This window comes from Onychostoma macrolepis, chromosome 19 (assembly GCF_012432095.1).
Source record: "Onychostoma macrolepis isolate SWU-2019 chromosome 19, ASM1243209v1, whole genome shotgun sequence".
Taxonomy (NCBI): Eukaryota; Metazoa; Chordata; class Actinopteri; order Cypriniformes; family Cyprinidae; genus Onychostoma; species Onychostoma macrolepis.
In genome coordinates this window covers 26,003,485-26,023,822 of record NC_081173.1, presented here as the reverse complement: position 1 = coordinate 26,023,822, position 20,338 = coordinate 26,003,485, and the positions used below count along the sequence as shown (strand labels likewise).

Here is a 20,338-nt window from a genome sequence, read left to right as displayed (position 1 = left end):
AAAATAGACACATTGTTGACGAAGTAGATGTAGAGCTATAAAATTAACATCAGATCTTCAAAGGATATGATGAATTATTTTGGCATTCATATCAGTAGTTTTCTACAACTTGTTTCACTTCTGTTTCAGTTTTTATAACCATTTCTTACTATGTGTAAGTAAGTTGTTTTTAGCATGTTTTTTTTGGCTCAGTGTTATTTTTTTAGGATTACTGATAAACTAATGTAGTTTGATTTTTATTTGCTATATATTTTAATTTTAGTTAAAGTTGTAGTAATGTTTGTCATTTTATTATTTTTTTTATTATGTCTGTATAGCTTTTTTTTTTTTAATCAAGTTTTAGTTTTTATTTAATTTGAGTTATTTTAGTACTTCAACAAACTACATAGAAATGAAATAATATTGCATTTTTAAATGTATATATATGTATTTATATCTATGTGTGTGTGTGGTTGTACATACACATATATGAAGTTGTTTTTTGTTGTTTGGCTTAGTGTTATGTTAGAATCATTATTATACTCTTATACCTTTTTGTTCTTAAATATTTTGAATTGTTTTAGCTTTATTTTTGTTTTCATGTAAATGTTAAGTATTGAAATTTTGTTGTATGCATTTGTCTATATATATATATATATATATATATATATATATATATATATATATAGTATTTATAAAGTTTTAGCTTATATTTTTGATCTATTTAAGTTGATTTAATACTACAATTGATTGCTTCTGTTGTCCTCATTTGTAAGTCGCTTTGGATAAAAGCGTCTGCTAAATATAAATATAATATAATATATAAATATAAATATATCAGTGTATCATTGAGATACTAGATATACCTAATATTTTCTGCCTTCATTTTAATTTTAAAGTTTAAAAATATTGAATATTTTTAGTGTTTTATTTTGATTATATATACATATATTTTTTATTTTCTGCTTTCATTTTAATTTTTAAGTTTTAGTAATTTTGTTGTTTTTGTCATTTGTATTAGATTTTGCTGTTTTAATAATTCATTTTAATTGTATTAGTTTTACTTTTAGCTATTGTATTACAAGTTTCTTTTTTCATTTAAATGAAATTAAAATAATAATAATCTGTTTTAATAATTACTTTTAATTAAATTTTTAAGTTTTACTTTTAGCTATTTTATTATTTATTAAGTTAAACTAAATGAAAAGAGAAAAATTTTAATTACATGAATTGAAATAACATTAAATAAATAATAATAAATAAATAAATAAATAATTTGTTGTTTTTAATAATTAATTGTAATTATTTTTATATAAATAAAGGTAACACTTTACAATAAGGTTCATTAGTTAAACATTAGTTAATGTATTAACTAACATGAACTAACCATGAGCAATACATTTGTTACTGTATTTGCTAATCTTCACTAACGTTAGTTAATAAAAATACAGATGTTCATTGTTAGTTCATGTTAGTTCACAGTGCATTACCTAATGTTAACAAGATTTTAATAATGTATTATTAAATGTTGAAATTAACATTAACAAAGATTAATAAACGCTATATAAGTGCAGTTCATTATTAGTTCATGTTAACTAATGTAGTTAACTAATGAACCTTTGTTACCTAAATAAATTATATATCAATGTAAAATGAAACTAAAAATGTATATAAATAAAGAAATTTTAAATAAAGAAATAAACATTAATACATTTTTCATTTCAGTTCATTTTATTTCAGATAGCAAAAATGTTTTTTTTTTTTTTGATTTTAGTTTACTGTAATAATGCTGGTTTATATTGCGATCTCTGACTTTTCCATGGGTTTCTTAGAAAGGTTTATGGTGTTGCTAGAAAGTAAAAGAAATGTTGTGAGCTTACTAAGGTCTTCTTCCCAGGAGAACCATCTCAGACTTTAGCAAAATGTTTGATATTCATTTAATCTTGTTGTTTAGAAGAAACAGCTGAGCTATTAAAGAGATCTCCTTTGTGATTTTTCTTTCCTTTGGGCTTTACCTGTAATTATTAGTGAGGAGAAGCGGCTCGGCCTGTCAGACGACACTGTTCTCCCGCTGCAGCTGTGCGCCGTGCGGATTGAGGTCTGACCTTGGCGTGAAAAGCCTACCTCTTTCTGTCTGTCTCTCTGTCTGGAGTGGCAGCTATACCCTGACAGGACGACGGTTCCTTGCTCTACTTGACATGTACCTTGGAAGGGTACTGTACCTCTGTCCCTGTAGTTTACCTCCTCTCTCTTTCCCTTTCTCTCTCTCTCCTCGGTTCTTTCATCTCAAAGGTCCTGTAGCACTAGCATAAATAATGGAGAGCGGTTGGAGCGGTATGGTGTCCCCGAGAAACTCAAGCCTAGACAGTGAGCAAGTTTGGCTCCTCTACACACATTTTTTCAAGCCGCAAACTTGGAGCAGCGCATTTCACTTTCATTCCGCTGCTTAAAAGATGAAGCTCGTACAAGCACAGAGTTGTTTTGGATAGTCTTTATTGCTCGGGGTGTTTACTGCGTCACGTTAGTTGACAGATTTCTGTCTTCGCTCTGAACAGTACATGGGGAAATTCTGCTGTAGCGCTCAGAGGAGAGTGTGAAATACAGAGAGGGCGAGAGGATGACAGATGTTTGGAGAACACAGCATCGTTTGACTGCGAGCTTCAGCCCACACAAACCGTTTTGTAAAAAAAATACTTACTTTATCCAAAACATAAACTTCTGTTGTCATTTAACCAGGTTGTTTCACATCCTTGTGATTTTAGAAGTAATGACAAGTTAATGACTTTTTTCCAAGTTTTGCTGAAGCTTGCACACATTCATGAGTTGTATGCAGTGTTGATTTAGTTGCATTTATATATTATTATAGTTTATTATTGATTAGCTTTTTTATATTTTCAATGTAAATTATTATTTTAAGTTTTAGTGAATTCATGTGCTTTTGACATTTGTATTAGTTAATTTTTAAAAAAATATTTTCACTTTTATTTAGCACTTCAACTTATTTTTTTTTTAAGCTTTATTTTAAGCTTTTTAAAAAACAACTTAAATTTATATTGTAGTATTTTAGCTTTATTTATATTACCATAGTGCATATTTTTGTAAGGAATTATGTTATTTCTTTTGTTACTCAGCATATTTTAGGGGTTTGAGTTGTAAAAAAAATACTCATTTTTTCTTTTCACAATTTTCACAGGTTTCAATTTCACATTTCCATCTCCTTGCTTCTGTGTGTATTGTGAGTTAGAACCCCAGGCTGGAAAGCTCAACCCTGATGAACTGGAGAGTATGAAATTTCATTCGTCACAGATGATTATGAACATTTGGATCGCTGTCGCTCAGCCAGAGTTTTCTGCTGTGTCATTCCCCTCCTTCATTTCTCCTTCAGAGATCCTGACCGGATTAAAAAGGGATTTTTCTTCTGAGAAGTTCAGGTGCAGTACAGGTGCATTGGTGGGTGGTGTTTATAGGTCAGGTGAAAACAGAAGCCCCTCCCATCTGCTTTAATACACTCTTTAATGTCACACTGACCCTTGAAGGTCAGTAGTTCCTCAAGTAATTAATATAAGAAATTAAATTTTCAAATAGGATGTTCCTAAGCTTATTTAGATGGCTTTAAACCAAGCATAACCTTACCTATGATCTCTCTCTTTCAGGATGGCATTTTTTAGTGTGTTTTTATTTTCCAAAAGTGAAAAAAGTGGCCTCAGACGCATTTGAAGACTAAAGTCACAATTAAAAATGTCATATTCATGTAAAGACTTGCTGGAAACAATGAAAATTGTGCTGGACATTTTTTGTGCTCCAAAAACAGATAAATGTTTCGGGGTGTGTAGGAATGATTGGAAACCTAGGTGGATGCATTATAAGTCTCATCAGCTTCTCTTCACAGCCATGACATGGTTTTCAATGCCTAGTTGCCACCAGACAATCTCATATGACAGACCTTTTGTAAGCTTACAAACGAAACTATCCAGAAACCTCATGCACTCTTGCATTTTGCTGTGAACGTTTAATAATTGGGCCTGAAACGTTGTGACAACTATGAATATAAAACGCACAATCTATGTCTAAGTTGGCTTCTCTTTTCTCTGTTTTGCACATCTCTCTTCAGGATGTTTACTTTCTGTCAACTCAGACTGTGCCATGTGCGGTGTAGGTCATGAATATTAATTATGTTATGTGAGATTTGCTGAAACGGATTTGCTGAAAAGCAGACGATGGTAGGAAGGAATTCTTAAAGGAATAGTTCTCGAAATTACAATTTGGATTTGGATTTGCTCACCCTCAGGCCATCCATGATGTAGATGAGTTTATTTCTTCATCAAAACAGATATGTAGAAATGTAGCTTTACATCACTTGCTCACTAATGGATCCTCTGCAGTGAATGGGTGCCATCAGAATGAGAGTCCAAACAGCTGATAAAAACATCACAATAATACACAAGTAATCCACACCACACCACAGTGAAAAGCTGCATGTTTGTAATAAACAAATCCATCATTAACATTTAACTTTAAATTGTCGCTTCTGGCTAAAGTCCATATTGTTTTCTCTAGTGAAAAAGTCATCTGGTCTGAATCAGGAGAGAAATATTCACAGATCAAGCACCGTTTACAAGCAAAAACATTTCAAAACCATTTTAAACAAATATGTCTTTTTCACTGGAGAAAGTGGTATTATGGATCAGGGTTGCCAGGTCATTTGAGAAAAAACAAAACAAAAAACAAACAAACAGCAGATTGAAAATGCTGATTCAAAATTTGTGTTTTTTTTTTTTTTTGCAAGGACCAAAAAGATAAGACTTATGAAATATGATATGACAGACAGAAGAGGCCGACGTCTGGTGGAGAGCAGAACAGATGCCCTATCTCATCTGGATCTGTCTTTCTCTCTCCGTCTGTCTCTCCACCTGCATTTTTAACAAGCGCACACACATAGACGCAGCAGGTCGAATGGAAATGACAAGTAACCAGGATAGATGTTAAACCCTGCTTTAGCATTTAAATACACACAAACACACATTTACTAAGCTCAGGTAGGTAATGAAGTCCTAAAATGTGTAGATAGAGTGTGTTCCTGTGGGACTGTGCGTCTGTCTCTCTGTGTCTTTGCTCATGTTTTGTTTTGTTCAAGAAAAGGGAATATTTGATTAAGAGACAGACTTTAATAATACATAGAGAATTCTCATTTGCTTATATAACACATCTCATGTTCACACACTCACATACACTTGTATGAGTGACCTGAGCCTTATTAAATATGCAAATAATTATTTGCACGTATTTATAATGCATTGCTGAAAAAAACAAACAAAAAAAACAAGAAAGCTTGATAAGTGAATCTCATGAAGAAATGTGCAGCTGTTTTTACTGCCTATTTTTTTTTCAGAAACATTTAGTTTTTTTTTTTTTGCATTATGATATTTTCATGTCAATTGCTGTAATGCGAACCAATTTTATTCTTTTATAACCCATAATAGTTCAGATTTTTATTGAAATGCTATGCTATTTAATTTCCTATTGTGCAAAACACTTTCTTAATCATTTTTTTCAAGTACAGTGTCCTAAATATACTTTATTACAGTACAGTGTTCTTAAGTGTATTTAAAGTGCCCCTATTATGGATTTTTGAAAATGACCTTTTATGCAGTGTGTAACACAGCTCTAAAGGTCATTGCACACTGAGTCCGAAATTTTCGCATGTTAAAAAATAAATACGACCTCATGTTTTGTCAATCACGTTTACATACTGCCTCTGAAACTTTCGTCTGGCATAAAAAAAATAGGATCAAGTTCGATTTTCTGCATTTTTGCATCCGTAGAATGCATTTTGATAGGAAAGGATGAGGAATGCGAAAAAACCGGAAAAACGCACTCAAAAATTTCAGACTCAGTGTGCAATGACCTTAAGTGAATGAAAACATCCTGTAAATTTTTAAATCTGAAAGTGCACTGTGTATAAAGTTATTGTCTCTCAAAAGAAAGATTAGACTCTGAATCATTGAAATGAGTCATTTTTAAAACAAATCCCAAGCCGTTTCATGTTGACGTCAACATGAAACATTAGCATATTGCCCACCCACTTGTTGCACACACAGACCTGGGAAACTTGATTTTTGCGTTGGTCTAAATGAAAATGCAAATTAATTCTTTGCCACTAGGTGCCACTTTTGGAGCATTAAATATAGCTGTTTCCCCGGTAACAGCTGTACACAAAGCAGCACTGAGCTCACAAACACTGCTTTAAATGAAATCAACCAATCACTGCAGATTAGCATCACGCAAAGGAGGGGTTTGTAAAAATGAATCGTCAAACTAATTGTTTGGGAGTTATTGAGCAAATAAGGTAAAAATAAATGCATATTATAAGAAAATGAAAGTGTTTTTTGACCTTGCATGCATGTCAACCTGTTGTTAGGGACTCCCAAAACCAAAATATGAACCTTTTATAACCCATAATAGGGGCACTTTAAGAATAATTTACCTTGGTCAAAATGAGATAAAATAATGTTGCTTTTTTATTTTATTTTTATAACCCCATTGGCACTTTGTTTGGCATAAATCGCCCCCTTACCGTATTGTGATGCCGTGTCCCAGCGCGACAAGACAAAAATAATAAAACCCGTTATAAACGAGGCATTTGTTGCATCCAGTGGGGACATAATTACTGATTATAATGACTTACACTGTCTTTTTACACGTCGCGTTGCATCATGCCACGTAAACATTACTATGTCTGCATTTGTGATGGGATGAACGACAAACAACAGGCGCTACTCTACACAGCTCAAAACTTGCGTTTGAATCATCAGTGGCAAATTCTTTAAATATGAAAACATACTTACAGGCTGCGAGTCATAATCACCAGACTGTTCTTGCAAAGTTGGAATTGCCCCACTTTATAGAAACAGTCTTTGTGCACAGCTGGCATTGTAGGCTACTCTCCCAGGTTCAGGAAATAGTCCTTCGTAAAATGTGCTGCACACACTCTAATATTTGGGTTGAACTGTTCTGGAACAGTGTTGTAAATACAACTTAACCACTGATTTCTAGTTGTGTCCTCTTTTGGAAGCCCAAACAAAGTACTTTCGCTTTCACAACGAAACACAGCGTCTCAAGGACATGGTGCCGGTGGCAGCAACAATACTACAGCGAAAATCAAAATCACGCCCTCTTTCTTTACGTGTACATTTGGGCGGTGTTATGCAAATCTTCCCACAAAGTGACGTAGATATGTGGGGGCGTGTTTAAATGTGCCTTTTTAGGAGGGCATGGACAAGTCTTAACTTTTATAAAGACTATCTCTTCGGGTTTGAGACTTTAGTTTTTGAAACTTTAGGGATCTTATCTATGCATGAACAGCTTGTAACACTCCAAAGAGAAAGGAAAACTTGAAATCGCATCATATGACCCCTTTAAATTAATTGAACATATATCACCACAAACAATTCTAAGTCTCTCAAGTAATTTGTGTGAGTGTTTTTTTTTTTTTTAACAGTTTAAGTTTACTATAGGATGTTAGAGTATTTAGAGGGTAGGGTAGGAATTGTAAGATATTTCTATTTATTTAGGGTGGATTTAGGATATTTATTTAAGAATATATTTTTACTTTTAACTTTAAAACAGTATTTTTTTGCAGTGTGTTTCTTTACTACACTGAATGCAGTTAGTGCGATTAAATGTGACTTTTAGCACGTTTTTGTTGATTAACATTTCATGAATGACTTCAAAGAGAGGATGAAAGAGTATTATTAGCCACAAAAGTTGGGGTCCCCTGTTGTTCTGTTGTTGAGATGCATATTAAATATTTCGGGCGGCCTTTGAAAAAACTTAAGCCCTTAATGATAAACCAGAAGGCATCAAAATAATAAGTGATTTTTTTCCACCGCATAAAGAGCGAATGTTTCCCTCATGAAAATCCATTATAACGGCGGATAATTTTTTGCAAACGAATGCCTGCGGCATTATAATATTCATGAGCGAATGGCGTGTTAATGTTTGTGTTCCAAATAATTAGCATTTCTCATATTCCCACAGAGGACATTGTCTCACATTCCATCTTATTAACACGTCCGATTCCTGTCATCTCTTAAGAGTCACGGTTGGAATTGTTCACAGATTTTTCTGTGGTGTAAATAACCTTCAAAGGACAGACGAGCTTTTGGCCAGCTGAATTTTTCACTCAGTTCTGTTCTGCTGATCCGGGAGGCGGTGGGAAGGCGAGATTACGGCCCGGGCGTCTCAGACTTCTCCCTTGGCCTCTTTATTTGGGCTCTGAATGGGACGTCTGTCAGACGCTAAAGATGTGGGTCTTAATCTTGCCAAGGCTGAAGATCAGACTAGAAATGCAAGTCGCACAAGGTCAAAGCAAATATGTTGCGCTCTAATCGCTCATGGAGAGAAGGACATTACGTTTAAATAACCGGTTTGAAATGTATCCGTAGCAATTACTTCACTGCTACCATTAAATGGACTATTCATGAAAATATTTCTTTGTTCACGGAGACAAACCACAGTAAGAGTTCACTTAGATCGTAACGATAACAAATGAGAAGTTCTTCATTTGATAAGCAGGTCAGTCTGCTTTTATTTTTATTTCTGGAAGGAAAAATCTGGTAGTTTGGTTCTCCATCCACATATAGAGCATGTTTACAGCTCAACAGTTCCTTCCTTGCTGAATTCTCAAACTAGTGATACTAACTAATAATTGCTAACTACTTAAAACTAATCATGAAGAATTCTTTAGCTTTATGATATCACCTTATGACATCATAAGGAATTCTAAGTCATGCTAACTATTTATTCAGAAGTCAGAAAGATATTTATTGTATGTTTGGACATGCAAGGAATTTGAATATTATATATATATGTATATGTATATGTATGTATGTATATATATATATATATATATATATATATATATATATATATATATATATATATATATATATATATATATATATATATATATATATATATATATATATATATATACAGGATTTCCCTGAACATGCTTTAGTAATCTCTACAGTTGAGTTCATTTATCATGTAGAGTACACTACTGTACAAACCCATTAAGTGGTTAGTATAAAAGGGCAGCCTGACCCCACTTAATGACATCCCAGTGCTCCACATGTGCCGTGAATTTTAATGTGGAAGCACAGCATGCTACATGATCTTTATGAAAATAAGACTTTCCTGAAGAAATTTCACTAAGCAGAGATATCAGTTTATTGATGTTTCTTTCAACGCATCTATGCTATAATAAGAGTAACATATACAGTATATCAACAAAATAGCTTGTGATGATAGTCTAGGGATTGTGATGATAGTTTAGCCACTCTTTAGTATTCAGTTTACTTTAAACACTCATAGAGGAATGTTATCAGGGTTTGTCACGTGGATCACGTGGATCTGATGTATGTATTTTGGTAGGTAAATTACATGCTATAAAGACTATGTCATGCAATTAAGGTTTCTGGTCTGTGTTCTCAGGTTATTAGTAGTGCTGGGCAATGATTAAATTTTTTAATCGCTATTAATCGTATGGTTTTCTGTGATTAATTGTGATTAATCGCATTATGCACAAAGTTCAATAATGCATTCAATTCATTCAATCATTTTTCATTTAAAAGTACTGCTATATGAACACAAGTGCAATAATATTTGGTTTGCAAACACTTGTAAGGTGCTTTTAATAATAAGGTAATAAGGTGCTTTTTTACAGCAGTATTCCTTTTACATAGTAGGAGTTAAAATATTTATTGTAAATCTCAACTTATAACATTAATGTAATCAAATTAAATATAAAACCAAAGCTATTTGCTACTGCCAGGGCATTAACTTTTTATAGAAAATATTTTATAGTTTGTTATAGAAAAACAAGTTATGCTCAGAGTCCAGAGCCTCGATCATAACATTATAACAGGCACCTTCCGAGTAGAGACCTGCACTATAGCGGGACCCAACGCAGAAGAGTGCAGCACGGGACAATACTTGATGGACAAGTGCGGGTGTGGGCAGGTAGAGACTTGTGTGTGCGGGATGCGGGAGTATAAGGGTGTACTCACACTAGGCAATCTTAACCCCCGTTTGACCCCCAAAGCCCGTTTCGTTTGACTAGTGTGATCGCTCTGTGCCGCGCTCGGGCATAGTTTGTTCAGCCATCCCTGGCTCGGTTGGAAGAGATGGGACGTTGTGTTCTTTTCTGCATTCTTTTCCCCAAATGCTCTCGTTGGTTGAGACGCGTGATGAAACCCATCCCAAGCCAGGATCATGTGACACTGAAGACTGGAGTAATGATGCTGAAAATTCAGCTTTACATCACTGGAATAAATTACATTTTAAAATATATTCAAATAGAAACCAGTTATTTTGCATTGTAGTTATATCACAATATTACTGTTTTTACTGTATTTTTGTTCAAATAAATGCAGCCTTTATGAGCATAGGAGACTTCTTTCAAAAACATAAAAAAATCATAATTATTCCAATTAGTCGTAATTATTTTTACCGGTAGTGTATTTGCTAATAATTATTTGATTTGTGCTTGTGAAAATAATGAAATTAAATCTCATTTGCAAAGTATTTCATTCATACTGTTACCTAAAAATAAGCATTAACACATGTATATTTAATATAAAAGCCATTTCTTGCAGTGAATAACCAGCAAAAATAGCTACATTGTGAAATAAGCCAATGGCTTTATTGTGTTTTTATCCTCGACAGTTTATAAACTTGTCAAATAAATTTCAATTCAATTCAATTGTGATATACATTTATCACAATGCAAAATGATTTGTACCATGATGAAAGATTTTGCTCATGCTGTCCATCCCTATTGCATATTTACTATAAAACATAGCCTTGTCTTATTATAGGATGGATTGTATTCGTGCAAACCGATTCATGATTTTTTTTTATTAGAAAGCAGCTGCAGAAATATCTAAATTCATAGAAAGTAGATCAGCGTACATGCTTGCGAGTGAGACCTCCCGCCGCTTCGCCGTCACCATCTCCCTGTGACTTATCTGCTTTTCATTACAGCTTTGCCTGTCGACAGAATTGTTTCATAATGAAGAAATATATTTCCACTCTGCCTCGCGCTCATTTGCTTTACAATCCGAGCGCGTTGTGGGAACACGGTGTGGTGCGAGAGAGACACCAGAGATTACGACACAAAGAAATGCCCTGAAGATTGCACTGATTTAGTTAAATTTGCATATGGAGAGATGCTGGTGTTCGTCAGGGCCTGCTGAAACGGTGCCACATTTGAAACTGCATTGAAAGCCGCCGAGAAAGCGAGTGTTTGAGCCTTGGAGGCCACACTCTCTGTCACTCCAGTCTGCAGCTTTAACACATCACATCGCAACATGCTTTTCCCGAGGGGAAAAAAAGAAATGTGTTGGTTGTCATGGAAATCTATAGCCATTTTTCTTTCTTTCTCAGCGTTGAGCGGGTCGGAGTCCAGAGGGAGGGTTGCAGGAATGAGATGTGGGCAGGGTGACATGGGGCGATGACAGCGGGCAGCCGCTGGTATTGATCTGCGATCTGTCATGGCAGCCCACTCTTGAAAAAGCGCTCTAAAGTGTTTCACAACACGTATCTTATTTTTCATTTTCTGCTGCTATTCTGTTACGCCGACGCTCCACAGGCCCGGCCGAGAACTGGACTGCGTGCAACCGTAAAAACAGAGGAACTGGAGACTTCAGAAATATATGGAAATCAATAACTATAGCCCAAAAATGTTCTGCATGCTACTTTCAGCCGATAAATATCAACATGGAGCTAAGAAAGCTTTTGTCTCTTGTTTTTAGACTAACATTTTGCCCTTTTAGAAGTGCCTTCCATGTCAGCCCAGGACTGTAAGCAGAGTTGTGGCTTGAATATATTACGGTTTGGATGCCGAGATACTGGCATGGTCTGAAACGATTTCTCACCAAGCGCTGAATGCATGTAAAAAGTGGCTGGAGTTACTCACCAGTTGGTTAGTTTTGTCTTGCAACATAATACATTGCTGCAAATTGTGTTCTTCCAGTTTTTGCCTCAAGGGAAAATTTAATCTTGGAATCCTATAGTTTTTTTTTCCTTGGAACAATCCATGTGGCACACATATGTGCAATATTCTCAGCACCAATATGAAAATACTGTATAAGGAACAGTCTTTGTTTTTGGTTTAGCTTTTCTGAGAGATGTCAGCTGTCTTATCTTGTATATGGTACTGTAGGTGACGTAATTGCTTGTTTGTCACTATTAAATTGGGGAAAAATGCAAAATAATTGTATTGTGTATATATATACTGTACACACAGAGAGAGGCACAGTACTTTTTATATATTTTTATATACAGTTTTTAAATATTTTAATGAAGTATCTTATGCTCAACAAATCTGCATTCATGTGCTTTAAAAATACAGGAAAAAACTGTACTATTGTGAAATAAGTTATATTTTAAAATGCAGTTTTCAGCATCATTACTCCAGTCTTCAGTGTCACATGATCCTTCAGAAATCATTCTAATATGCTGATTTGATGCTGAATTTTATATTATAAAATTAAAGCTAAATAAAATGTTTTATTAATACAGTCAGCTTTTTGAATGGTATGAAAAGCCAGCCCAGACTTTAGAAATTAATATAGAAATTAATGATCAAATTCAGAATTCATTAGCAAGTTCTTATTAAAATAATAACTGGCTAGTTTTCAGAATGTTAATATGTCTTTATATTTTACCAGGTAATTGTTACAGTTGAAAGTATAATAACTTGGTATGCTCAAGTTCTTTCTTGTGATATATCAATTCATAGCTCATTGGAAAACATTACATTTTTGCACTTATGCAATGTTTTTATCCAAAGCGACTTACAGTACATTGCATTTAAGGTATACATTTCATAAATTGCTAAAATAATAAAAAAAATTACATTAATGCACTGCATTAGGAAAGATGAAGTATTTTCACCTTGACACATGTCTCATATCTGCCGTGCTATAGTGTGAGCCGCAATGCAACCGCCAATGCATTAATTTGTATAATTATTTTCTTAGCAGAAAAAGCCTTTCATGTTTCAGTTTCTCTCATATGTAAGTTTCTTTGGATAAAAACCTCTGTGAAATGAATACATATAATGGTAAGAGCCCATAGTTTGTCTGTTACTACTGTTAAGGTTTAAACCTTAAAGCTTTTTGGTTACAAGCCCAGCTCTTTAACCTTCGAGCATCATTACTTTGTGCCAATTGGTAGAAATGGGAATTGAGCCCACACCTCCATTTAGAAAGCAGAAAACTTCTCACTTGAGAAGGTTGAAGAACCTTAGGCCTCTGTTTCGTCTGGTTAAATTCTATAGCACTCTGTGGTTGGTGTCCATTTCAAGAAGCACAAGAGCTTTATTTATGCAACACGGGCTGAATTCAAGAGCTGAATGCTGCAGATTGACACCAGATTCTCTGCACTTTGACATTGTTTGCCGTCAGAAAGGTTCACGTTTTTCTCCTCTTTGGTTGCACCCATGCTGTGTTTGGTTTACTACAGGGCAAGACTACACAAACAGAAAATGAATGGCGAAGAAAGCCTAGTGAAAAGAGAAGGGTGGAGAAATGTTTTGTACTTGAGAGTGTAATGTTCAACATTTGTCAGCTGTTCTGTCAAGTATGACCAGTATTAGTTTGGATGTTTGACACATCTTTTGTCTTGAGAAGCATGGCTTTGTACTCTAGACCTCTGAAAATGCTTTTGTTGCTGTTTTCTTAAACGCATGTGTTGTTTTTTGTGTGACTTTTTTCAAGCTTTTTTCCTCAGTATCCTGAGGTTGTCTTGGGACCTTTTAAAATGGCAGACTCATTTCCATGTGTTGTATATTATGCAAAAAAAATGGTTTAAAATATGATATACTGTCTTTTGGGATAGTATTAAACAGACATTTCTTGTTTGCAAGACCTTTATTTATATTTGTATATGAAAAATTAATTTTTCTTCATCTTGCCTTGAAGCAGACGCCACATTGTATGGTCTGTTCCTGGATCGCTGAGCGTTTCCCATCTCTCAGAGCTTCTGTTTGAGATGTTATTGCCAATCTCCTCTTTCTGCCACTTCTTTGTGAGCAGGAAGTGAAATTTGAGGAGTTAATGGAGCATTTTCTGGCTCTCCTCTCCTCTGCTGGAGTCTTATGGGGGAGTCCGCCCTAATCCCACAAATCATGCCAGCTTATGAATTTTAAATTAAAAAGCCCAAATTTCTTTCGTTGTACAGTACTATTAATTTCACCCCACCTGAGCTCTGATACTGTGCTGCTCTGCACGCTTTCATCACGACTGAGAGCTTTGGACAGAAATTACATTATCTTGACATGTTAAGGATAAGGAGTCTTGAGACCCCATCTTCTCCAAACAATGAGGGCTGAATTCAATAAACTGCTACATCACTTCAGCTCTTCGTATTCCAATGTAAACCCCTGTATCTTATTCACGAACCATCCACAATCTTGTTTAAATGTGTGTAAAATGCTCTGAAATATAGTGCAGTGCCACAAGTATTTCTTTTTTAAAGATTTATTTTTGGCATTTTTTTCCATTTATTGTGATAGGATAGTTTAGAGTTGACAGGAAGCGAATTGGGAGAGAGAGGGGGGTGGGATTGGGAAAGGTCCTCGAGCCGGGATTCGAACTCGGGTTGCTGTATAGGCTATTGGCGCCAATGAGTATTTCAATTATCAACACAATAATTTCAATTTTCAACACAAACACGCCAACTTTCAATGTTCAAATTTTTCACAGTTACTTTAGTGAATCAGATTCTACAACAATTTTGTTTATTACCAATGATTTTATACAAAATATATACGCTGTTCAAAAGTTTGGGGTCAGAAAAAAAATCTTACATCAATAATTTCATTCACCAAGGATGCATTAAATTGATCAAAATTGGGAGTAAAGACATTGACATTGTTACAAATTTTTATTTTAAATAAATACTGTTCTTTTAAACTTTCTTTTTTCACAAAAGATGAAAAATGTAAAATATTAAGCAGCACAACTGTATTCAACACTGAAATGTTTCTGGAGCAGCAAATCAGAATATTAGAATGATTTCTGAAGGATCATGTGACACTAAATACTGGATTAATGATTTGCATCACAGGAATAAATTGTATTTTAAAGTATATTCAAATAGAGAATAGTTATTTTAAATTCTAAAAATATTTCATATAAATAAAGCATATCTTTCAAAAACAACAATTCGACCTGTAGTGTGTATATATTTTTATGTGCCTGCTTAGGCATATTAAAGCATAGAAACTATATATATATATATAAAAAAAAAAAAAAGATTTGCAGAAATCAGTTGAACTTCTTTTAGTTTGACATATGTGTAAAGTGGAGGTTATGGTCTATCCTCGAATAAAAATATAGCCGTTATTGTTGCAGAGCTTAGATTTGTTGGTAGGTCACAATCTTCTGAATGGACATTCTGTTGGAAAGGCTGCTGGTTATCTAAGGAGGGAAATTTATATTTTTCACAGTATTCTCTTGGGTGCGTTTTGTGCCCCTCGACTACAGGAATAATGATACGAAACAATGAGATGAACCACAGCCCACTGAATCTGCTGTCTCTGTGGACCTGGGAAACGGAGCGGGGAAGGGCTGCAGCGGTTGTTCTCTTCCCAGCTCTCTGAGTAGATATTCATTTGATAATTTATAATAAAGTTTGACACACAGATCCCAGATGAGACATGACAACATTCTCTAACTAGGCAACATCAAATCCCCAGCATCAAGTACTAACTTAAATAGAAAATGCGGTATAAAACCTCAGACTTAACCATTAGCTTTTACAGTCTTTTGATTGACAGCAATGTCTCCTAGCAACCAATATGCAATGCTAGCGTGTGTTTTGCAAGTGTACAATTATCACAAAAGATTATTTACTGTATTTTACACACCTGTCTCTGCAAATGACTGATACTATTCACACATATTTATAGGAATGCAAAAAATAAAGTAGTTAATTGTCATATTTATCTGATTTAAGTAAGTCATGCCATTTAAATTTGTAATAATCGTAATGTATGGTTTGTATGATGGGTCTCCAATTCAGTCTAGACAGAATTGGTTTATTTTTGATGACTCTTCATAACTCTTTAAATAGAAGTGCTTTCCTGATTAGTTAATTTTGCATAAACTGTCCTCACCAAAGCACAAATAATGGAAAAGAGAGTTGAATATTGAAGTGCAATAAGCGTCACAAGATGACAGATTGTGCAAAAGAACATTAAAAGTGCCTTTCATATTTAAACTGTTTTGAAGTGCTCTCAATATCATTAAGAGTTAAAGACTAGGGTTTACTGGGATAGGTTTCGGGAATGTTTGTTAAGAAGTTACGAACTGCTAAAACCAGTGGCCACTCAGTTACATAAAATGCTTAAAAGTTAGTCATCCTTTTTTTCTTTTGGTCACTGGTTACATAAAAACAATTGGTCTTTGAATCCAAAAATAAATAGACTCATTAACCCTTGGCTAACTGCTAGTTGGTCACACTAGTTTTTAAGACACAGACTTTACATAAATGTTGAGTTTTTAATGTAGAACTGGCTGCAACTTCCTGTTGAAGGCAAATAGAGTGCAACAGTCCAGTAACCATCACATTCATTTTCTCTATAGTGGAATACATTTTGAACAATAATTCTAAAGATCTGCTGTGAGCTATAAGGTTGTTAATTGATGGCATATGCATTACAGCAGTATTATCTCATCATATTTTTCAAATATTCATTCATAACAGCAGAATTGATGATGAAAACCTACATTTCCCATGATTCAAAGGAATCTTCATTAATCAGAGGCTCCCAGCTCCCATGAAGCACTGTGAATGCATATTTTAAAATTAACATAAAATTGTTTCTATGTACAAAAAAAGGGATAGTTCACCCCAAAATTACTCACCCTCATGTCGGTCCAAACCTGTAAGATCTTCATTCAACTTCGGAACACAAAATTGACAGAATTTTCATTTTTGGATGAACTATCCATTTTAGTACACTGTCTTATACCTTTGTGTCCGATTTTCAAACACTTAAGTTTGGTTCATGGCTTGTAACTCTTAAACAAAGACTTTTTAAAAATACCAGTGAGAAAAATGAAAAAGTGGACAGTGGTCACTGTTGCATTCTTTAGATTATCTATTAATTAGGTATTGTTACATAAATGAACGAATATCCAGAAGCTAAGTTTTAGCTATAAAAGAACTGGTTTATTGCAATGGGATGTCAATTAAGTTGTATTGCAGATGTACCACACCAACCTGAGAAGACTTTTTGCATAAATATTTTTTTGCAGCCCTTTACTTTTTTGATGAATATTTGAGAGCACACAAGTCTAACTCAAATCAATATGTTCTGTTCTGGAAATTGGGTCTGTTGTAGAGAATTTTCTCTGAAACGGTACTAAATTCAATATGAAGTTGTTTAAAAATAGAACATGCAAAATTATTTGAACAGTTGTCTGGATACATTTGTGTGGATAAGATAAATATTGCATTTGATTTATGCCATTTAATCACTGTACTGTCCAGTTCACGTGGATGTTGAAAGTGTGATGGACATTTTGAATTTCCCATCTTCTTGCCAGTGCCTCTGAAATGACCTTTTCCATACTGTTTTCCGCTAAGTACATCAATGAGTTGCACACCCACTCCGTCCCAATAATAATGCAATGGTTCACGAGTACCCACACTCATACAAGAACTCATTAATGTGACTAATATCCCAGCACCCCACTGTGTCCCACAACAACAAAGACTTCTGTGCATGTTCGAAGAGCTCATTTACACACTTTAATGTTTAATCAGACAACGCTTGCCTCACCAACAGAAATATCCACCAATCACAGAGAAATGTCTATCAGATATGATTATAAGCACATCCAATTGAATTACAGCATGGCCAATGGAAGCTATTTCACAGTCCACTGATCAGTCAAAATACGCTTTGTACAAATGACATCGGGCAAAATGCAGGACTGTTATCTGAGCCTATCTGAACCTGAGATTCACACGGATAAACCTTTATTCTACCTAGATAATGATTTGACAAACTCTTCCTGTCTCTCTTAACAGAAATAGAAAAGGTTCAGAAAGACGAAGACAAAGAGGATGAGAAGTTCATCGATGTGGTCATCAACAAGAACATGAAACTGGGACAGAAGGTTTTGATCCCTGTAAAACAGTTTCCCAAAGTAAGTACAACAAAGCTGTTTTTTCAGTGTATAATATGATACAGTAGTTACACCCAACTAGAACAGAACAGATTTGGAGAAATTTAGCATTACATCACTTGCTCACCAATGGATCCTCTGCAGTGAATGGGTGCCGTCAGAATGAGAGTCCAAACAGATGATAAAAACATCACAATAATCCACACCACTCCAGTCCAGTCCATCAATTAACATCGTATGAAGTAAAAAAAAAAAACAAAAAAACAAAATAAGAAACAAATCCATCATTGAAGCATGTAAAACTATTGCTTTCAGCTAAAATATGAGACCTTTGCTTATAATATTGTTTTCTCCAGTGAAACATCTTTTCTGAATCAGGAGAGAAATATGCACAGATCGAGCAGCTTTTACAAGCGAAAACAATCCAAAACAGTTCTAAACAAACATGTCAAACATGGATTTTGATGTGAAGGGACTTTTTTACTGAAGGAAGTGTTATTATGGATTATGGATTATGGTTTTAAGTTAAAACATTTTAATAATAGATTTGTGCCTTACAAAGACGCCACTTTGCTTCACAAGATATCAGTTGATGGACTGAAGTTGTGGATTATTGTGATGTTTTATCAGCTGTTTGGACTGTCATTCTGATGGCACCCATTCACCTCAGATGATCCAGTGCTGAGCAAGTGATGCAATGCTAAATTACTCCAAATCGTTTGTGATGAAAAAAAAAAACTCATCTACATCTTTGATGACCAGGGGTTTAGGAAGGTTTCAGTACATTTTTGTTTTTGAATGACTGATTCCTTTAATATTTTTGCAGTTCTAATGAAATCTAGGGATGTAACGATTAACCGCGAGCCGGCTGAAAATGAATTCAAATATGTGACAATTCAAATCGGTTGAGATGCTAAACAAATCGCGATTCAATTAGGGGTAAGAGTTTATATGAATATATGTCTGAGGGGAACTTACTGTCTTTAGAAAAGTTTAGATGGTATTTTTTCTTTTCATCTTGTCTCTGTATAATGCATATTAAAGTTCATAAGTGCAGCTCTGCTTTGTTTACAGCGGAAACCAAGGAAACGCTTTAAGCGCCACCTGCTGGCAGAGAGTGAATCTGCGTCTCATTCAGCTCGTCTGCTGTTTCTGTTTCATGCAGATATTTTTATGTATAGTTTCACAAAACTGAAGTCAAACCATTCTGCTTTTGCTTCAAATTTCAAAATTATACAGTCTAATTTAGATTAAAAACTGCTCATGTTGCATGTATGCAGCATCTTTGTTTGGATCATGATTAAAATGCATTGGTTGCCTCTAATTTTAAATGGAAAGAGCACAGACAAAGCCTTATTTTATTTATATGAAGAGATTTCTTTAATTTGTGTTACTTATTTATTTGATTTGGGGCTTGTTTTAAAATTTTAGTTTAGTTTTATTATTTACATTTACATTATATTTAAATTTTGTTATTTAGCAGACGCTTTTAACCAAAGCGACTTAAAAATGAGGACAATAGAAGCAATCAAAACCAACAAAAGAGTAATAATATGCAAGTACTATATTAGTATATTATTATAGTGTTATATTTCCATTTCACAAAGAAACATGCAGCATTTTGTCCAAGCAATAATAAAAGGACGCATTTAATTCATAATTTGTCTTAAATCTCATTTTGTTACAAAAAAAATCGTGAGTTGATCGTTACATCCCTAATGAAATCACTGATTGATCATAATATTTTATAAATATCCATTGGCGATTTGTCAAAGAATTTCTATATGCAGTGTTATAGTGTAGAATAATTAGATGCTGTCAATTCAATGACAGAAATTCTTAATGTCAGGCATGTCTTCACAGCTGATAACCTTTGCGTCCTTCATTTGTTTAACATGTTATCACCCGACTCCACACGCCAGCACTTCACTATACATACAGACCACAGTCATTCATAAGGATGAAAAGCACTTCACAGCGCAGCTACATGTTAATACGAACACGAGTTTGATATTGAAACATGCACAGGGCGATTTCAGAAAATGGTCCTAATTTCCATATTGCTGCTGTTGAGTGTGTTATTTGATGATTTTTTGCTCCCTTCTCAGACGTAGAGGTGAGCGTGACCTTGACGGCAGACTATCACATTATCA

At 34.4% G+C, this 20,338-nt stretch overlaps 1 protein-coding gene across 4 annotated transcripts in view; it reads left to right on the top strand.

The window, feature by feature from the left end:
- khdrbs3 (KH domain containing, RNA binding, signal transduction associated 3) overlaps positions 1-20,338 on the top strand; it is a 137,776-nt gene that overhangs the window by 48,305 nt on the left and 69,133 nt on the right. For 2 of the 4 annotated variants that reach the window (XR_009267448.1, XM_058754725.1), the window contains exons 2-3: positions 3,173-3,262; positions 18,088-18,206. Coding sequence is in view for 3 of the 4 variants with exons in the window: in XM_058754725.1 (XP_058610708.1) it covers positions 3,173-3,262; positions 18,088-18,206 (209 nt within the window). In the remaining variant the exon portion in view is untranslated. Of the gene's footprint in view, positions 1-3,172; positions 3,263-3,373; positions 3,411-18,087; positions 18,207-20,338 lie in introns of those variants that run through there. The other 2 variants (XM_058754727.1, XM_058754726.1) reach the window with 2 other exon arrangements.